The sequence below is a fragment of the Gossypium arboreum genome, chromosome 12, assembly GCF_025698485.1.
Source record: "Gossypium arboreum isolate Shixiya-1 chromosome 12, ASM2569848v2, whole genome shotgun sequence".
NCBI lineage: Eukaryota > Viridiplantae > Streptophyta > Magnoliopsida > Malvales > Malvaceae > Gossypium > Gossypium arboreum.
The window spans coordinates 92,534,166-92,539,851 of NC_069081.1; the positions used below are offsets into that span (position 1 = coordinate 92,534,166).

The 5,686-nt window shown below is 37.9% G+C and overlaps 2 protein-coding genes across 3 annotated transcripts; one reads left to right on the forward strand and one right to left on the reverse strand.

The window, feature by feature from the left end:
• The first annotated feature begins 304 nt into the window (after window positions 1-304).
• Window positions 305-2,446, forward strand: LOC108479372 (pyruvate dehydrogenase E1 component subunit alpha-3, chloroplastic-like). The gene is made up of 3 exons (XM_017781922.2): window positions 305-872; window positions 985-1,765; window positions 1,995-2,446. Exons 1-3 carry the CDS (start codon window positions 405-407, stop codon window positions 2,270-2,272), a joined length of 1,527 nt encoding a protein of 508 aa, XP_017637411.1. The 5' UTR covers window positions 305-404; the 3' UTR covers window positions 2,273-2,446.
• On the reverse strand, window positions 2,101-5,184 carry LOC108479373 (pentatricopeptide repeat-containing protein At4g01400, mitochondrial-like). 2 transcript variants are annotated; one of them, XM_017781923.2, is made up of 2 exons: window positions 3,481-5,184; window positions 2,101-2,933 (listed from the first exon to the last, which is right to left on the reverse strand). In XM_017781923.2, the coding sequence occupies exon 1, from the start codon at window positions 4,940-4,942 to the stop codon at window positions 3,566-3,568; it is 1,377 nt and encodes a 458-aa protein (XP_017637412.1). In that variant the 5' UTR covers window positions 4,943-5,184; the 3' UTR covers window positions 2,101-2,933; window positions 3,481-3,565. The 2 variants fall into 2 exon arrangements, with proteins under 2 accessions (XP_017637412.1, XP_017637414.1); XM_017781925.2 differs by having other exon boundaries at window positions 2,101-2,919; window positions 3,481-5,183.
• Window positions 5,185-5,686: the final 502 nt, after the last annotated feature.

Below are 5,686 nucleotides of genomic sequence, written 5' to 3' on the forward strand. Positions count from 1 at the left end.
CTCAACTTAGATATCAAAATTAAATTTTTTGATATTACTGAAAAATAAGTCGTTACAAATTATCTGACTTTAAAATGGTTGGACTTCTAAATAATTTGGAATCAAAATTTTAACTTGAAAGAATTCAAACATAAAGTTAATCAAAAATTGAAAGAATATATGTAATTGATTAAAATTAAAATTTAAAATTCGAATGATTCTATATGTCTACTTAAAAAGGGACGCAATTGGAAACATAGTAGACCAAATAAAAACCTAATTTTTACGAAGCCCAAATTTTCCCTAATTCTTCAATTTACATAGCAAACCAAATGGTTAACAGCCAAAACCTCCCTAAAACATAAGCAACAAAAATCTATTATTGAATTTTTTGGGATTTGTATTTATAATTGTTTTTAAGAAAAATGTGTTTACAATTAACGTATGTCGTTAAGTCTGGTTTGGTTGGCTTTCCACTTCATCAACTAAATACCAAAATCCTTCCAACGCTCTCTGCGACCATTCCCACGCCCTTTCCCCTTGTTTTCTCCGCCCCCATTGTTTCTTTCCTCTCTTTTATATTCTCCTCCCCACTTTCTCTTCCTTCTTCACCTCCCATTTTCTCTCCTTTTCCTTCTTCCCTCCCCATTAGGAAGAAAATGGCTACAGCTTTCTCACCTTCCAAGTTCGCCGCCCAACCATTCCCTCTCAACACCACTTCTCAAAACAACCCTCTTACAATCCCCACTATCGCCTCACCCTTCCTCGGATCCACCCGCAAACTCATCCGCCTCTGTTCTTCTTCCAATTTGAATCTCCGCCGTCGATCTGGTACCGTCGTCGCCGTCTCCGATGTCGTCAAGGAAAACAAATCCAAGTCTACCCCCAATCTGGTAACAGCCCCATTTTTACTTTCTTTATGTTCATCTGTTTCATGCCAAATCTGTGGGTTTATTTATTTATTTATTTTATGTTTAAATTTCTTTTCTTTTTGTAAAATTTTAGTTAATTACAAAAGAGGAAGGGTTGGAATTATACGAAGATATGGTATTAGGAAGAGCGTTTGAAGATATGTGTGCTCAGATGTATTACAGAGGCAAAATGTTTGGTTTCGTTCATCTTTACAATGGCCAAGAAGCTGTTTCAACTGGTTTCATTAAGCTCTTAAAGCAGCAAGATTCCGTCGTCAGTACTTACCGTGATCACGTGCACGCCTTAAGCAAAGGCGTCTCTGCACGTGCTGTCATGAGTGAGCTCTTCGGTAAGACCACCGGCTGCTGCCGTGGCCAAGGTGGATCGATGCATATGTTCTCGAGGGAGCACAATGTGCTCGGGGGGTTTGCATTTATTGGTGAAGGGATCCCTGTTGCCACCGGTGCGGCTTTTACCTCTAAGTATAAGAGGGAGGTTTTGAAAGAAGTGGATTGCGATCACGTCACTTTGGCCTTTTTTGGGGATGGGACTTGTAACAACGGACAGTTCTTTGAGTGTTTGAATATGGCAGCGTTGTGGAAATTGCCCATCGTGTTTGTTGTTGAGAACAATTTGTGGGCTATTGGGATGTCTCATTTGAGGGCTACTTCTGATCCTCAGATTTATAAGAAAGGACCAGCGTTCGGGATGCCGGGTGTTCATGTGGATGGGATGGATGTATTGAAAGTGAGGGAAGTGGCTAAGGAAGCAATTGGCAGAGCTAGGAGAGGAGAAGGTCCAACATTGGTGGAATGTGAGACATATAGGTTTAGAGGACATTCATTGGCTGACCCTGATGAGCTGCGTGACCCTGGTAAGCCTTTCATCATCTTTGCTTATTTGTTATTGCTAGGGCTATTGTTACATTGTTAAAACAAGAACAAGTTGCATCCATGTGTGTTGTGCTAGTCCTAAAATAGTCTTAAAGTTGAACTGATTAACTCTGTATGTTCCATGGAAATATGTTTGTTATATGATGCTTGAAATTAAAGTGTGGGGACTGAAAGATAAAATGATTCAATTTCTTGGTTCTTGTTTGGCAGCTGAGAAAGCTCACTATGCTGCTAGAGATCCCATCACAGCACTGAAAAAATACCTCATTGAGAACAATCTGACCAGTGAAGCAGACTTGAAGGCTATAGATAAAAAGATAGATGAGGTGGTAGAGGAAGCCGTTGAGTTTGCAGACGAAAGCCCTGTTCCTCCTCGAAGCCAGCTGCTCGAAAATGTATTTGCGGATCCAAAAGGTTTTGGAATCGGACCTGATGGCCGATATAGATGTGAGGACCCAAAGTTCACTGAAGGCACTGCTCAGGTCTAAGCTTTCAAAATAGGAGGTTGATCAAAACTATTTATGTCAACTTATTTATTATTTCATGGTCACATATGTTTAGTTTGTGGTAACAGTCACGCGTTCACTTGATTTTAGTGTTTATTGTGTACCAAGTATTGTGTTCTTTAGGTTGCCTATCCATATGAAATTTTGGGTTCATGACATACTTTCCATTTGTTATTTTGGATAAATTGCTTTGAATGGCAAACCCCAAAGCTTGGTAGGCTCTATTTCCTGCCATGCTCATAGTTTGATGGTCTTCATATTTTTCATCATATTTTTCTTGTATACATCTTGCAAGTTGGGACCATTTTCAATTGCAACACCTGAATGAATTAGACACAATTTTGAATTGCAAATAGGAAATGATTTTACAAATAAAATTGCTCGAAGAAACGTTTTGCAACTGCCACCAACCACCTTGATACCCGGCAAAAAGGCCGGTGGACCATGGAAACACATCTCCAAGACTGTAATAAAGTGAACCTTTATTGAATCAAACAGCTTGCAGCCATTGAAGCTTTTCTTTATGATGGCTTTTATGTGAATCCAAATATCAGAAAGCCGATGGCATCTCTGCATCAGCAGCATCCCTTTAAAGGGTGGCGAAGCAGACACCCAATCATCCAATTTACCTGCAATCACCACACTATACCAATATCAAGCCACCAGAAGCAATAAAATGTCTTTATAATTGGTGAAAGTACATGTCAAGTCTCTCTATTATAGGATTTGGATCCAATTAGTCCTCTATTATTAAATGAATTAATCTAATCCCTTGAATATTTAAAAGAATAAAATAAAGTTAAAGTGCAACAAAGTTAACATTTAATATTTAAAAAAAATCAACCATTACTAATACAAGGACTAAATGACATTTTTTAAATGGTGTTTGCTAATTCTGTCGAAATTTGGTCTTATTTGATTCTTTTTAATAATACAAGAATTAATTTGATTGATTTAATAGTAGAGGAACTAATTTGATATGATATAAAGAGAACTGCCAGGTACATTCACCCTTTTTAATTGCTATATCCAGTGTTTTTGAATTGCTTCAACAAGTTTGCTTAAAATTCTAACCAAAGATATAACTAGGTGCTTATGTTCCCGTCCTTTGAAACAAATCATCGTAACAAGAGCTCAATCTTACAAAAACCTTGTGCTAAGAAAATACTGAAAAACAGGCAGACACATACCTGGATTAACACCATTCAACAATCCTGGACACCAGGGAACATATATAGCCAATTAAATCTGCATTATCTGTAGTAAAATACAACGTCACTTTGATCTATTTCTTATTTTCCTAATCAAGTAATCCTCCAATCCAATGCCTGCCTCTACTATTCTTGTGTCTCTTTTAATTTCTATCTTCATAACCTCTTCTAAAATCTCCTCCATTTTCTCTGTTTCATAATCTTCACAGATTGTAGGAACTATCGTTCCCCAAGTATCCGTATGCGGTACTTCCCGGTACTCAAGCATTTCCCCTAGTACTTCAGTAGCTGCATCAATCTTACCAACACTGCAAAACCCTTTGATTAAAGCATGAGAAACCGAAAAATGTGGCGAAAATCCTTTTGACAACATTTCCTCCATATACTTTTTAGCCTCATCAAACATCCCTTGATCACATAACCCTCCAACCAAAGTCCTATAAGAAACCAAATTAGGCAAACACCCATTTGAAGGCATATCCTCAAGAACCTTAACAGCATCCATAGCTCTTCCTTCTCTACAAAAACCAAATATAACAGTATTATAATGCAGAATATCAGGGTTACACCCTTTAACTTTCATTCTACAAAGAAGCTTATAAGCTTCTCTAAGCTTCTTCTTCCTACACAAACTATTCAACAAAGTAGTATAACTCAATGAATCTGGTACGAATCCTTTATTCAACATATCTTCTAACAAATCTACAGCTCTATTCACTTGACTCTTCCTGCATAGCCCTTGCATTAATATCCTAAAAGACTCGACATCAGGCATAACGTCTCTCTCAAACATTTTGTTGAACAGTTTGTACGCAATACTCAAATCCCCATTCAAACAAAACGCACCCATCAAAATGTTGTAAGATTTGGTATTGGGGAAAACACCGTATTTGTGGGCAGTCTTGAAAAGGTCGAAAGCAGGCATGATGAAGTTACGATGAGAAACAAGCAGCTCGAGGATACGATTTAAGTGTCTGGGTAAAGGCTTAACGTTGAATTCAAGCATTTTGTAGAACACACTGAGAGCTTTCTCGGGTAAATCAGCTTCGGCGTAGATTTTGATGAGGTAAGAAAAGAGAGTCGGGGTTACCCGATACTGATCGGATTTGAGACGAACGAGAAGGTCGTCGACAACAGAGAAGTGTTTGGAACGGCCGAGTTTGAGAATGAGGACGAGGAAGGAAGAGTAAGAGTGACGAAAACCGCGTTGGGTGGTGGCTACATCGAAGATTTCTTTAGCGAGGAGAGGGTCGGACTGGGCGGATATCAGTTTCAGGACTCGCGTAGGGGAAGCTATTGGCGATGGCGACGGTTGCCGTTGATGGGGCGGTGGATTCGGAGATGAGGAGTAGAACAAGAGGAATGAAGGGTTTATGGGGGAGGTGAGTGAACAAGGAACAGTTGTTACAGTTTTGGAGAAACGTAAGAAACATTGAAGCATTGTTTCGTTGTTTGGTTTTTGTTAGCGAGACCATTGATACCAGCTCAATACATATACTTGACATAAGAAAACGAAAAATAAAAAGGTTTATCTATGATTCCTGTACCTCTCTACTCTTATTATATTTGAAATTCAATTTTAAATTTTTATTCAATCCTCTAATCAAGGTTTATTTTTCCGGATTAATATTAAAAAATTAATTATTGAAATAATATGATTTTTTTTACTTAAATAATATGAACTGTGCATAGAAACCCCAAACCAATATGAAGGTTAACAATTTAAAGTGGTAACAGTTGCACTAATTGCATCAGAAACAGATATGGGGAATCCTTGGAACCCCAAATTCGACAATCGACATGTTGATTTGGGGTTCACATGGCTAGCAATCCGGTGCAGATGTAGCAAGGAATATCTGTTGCCTAAGAAGGCCAAATCGATAGTCGACATGCCAATTTGGCCTTTTGAGACAGTAAAGATTCTTTACTCCCTTTACTCCCCTACCGTCCAAACATGACTAAAGGTCAAGAGTCCCGGACCTATCACAAGCAGAGATGTTTAAAAACCCCAATTCTTTGGGAAGTCAATGCTTGTTAAGCTTTGAAGTGAAAAAAAGTTTTTAGTTAAAAAAAGAAAAAAAGTCTATTTGTTAAGAGAGTTAAAAAAAAAAAACCATTTGTTAATAGAATTAGCAAATTTGTTTAAAGATAGTTTTGCTTAGAGGAGGAGGATTAATATTTTGAG

Excerpts from the sequence above, each read along its gene's own strand:
- LOC108479372 (XM_017781922.2), top strand. The coding sequence starts at position 405 with ATGTGTTTACAATTAACGTATGTCGTTAAGTCTGGTTTGGTTGGCTTT. Across the intron at positions 873-984 it reads CCAAGTCTACCCCCAATCTG|TTAATTACAAAAGAGGAAGG; the intron begins GTAACAGCCCCA and ends GTAAAATTTTAG. Across the intron at positions 1,766-1,994 it reads TGATGAGCTGCGTGACCCTG|CTGAGAAAGCTCACTATGCT; the intron begins GTAAGCCTTTCA and ends CTTGTTTGGCAG.
- LOC108479373 (XM_017781923.2), bottom strand. The coding sequence starts at position 4,942 with ATGCTTCAATGTTTCTTACGTTTCTCCAAAACTGTAACAACTGTTCCT.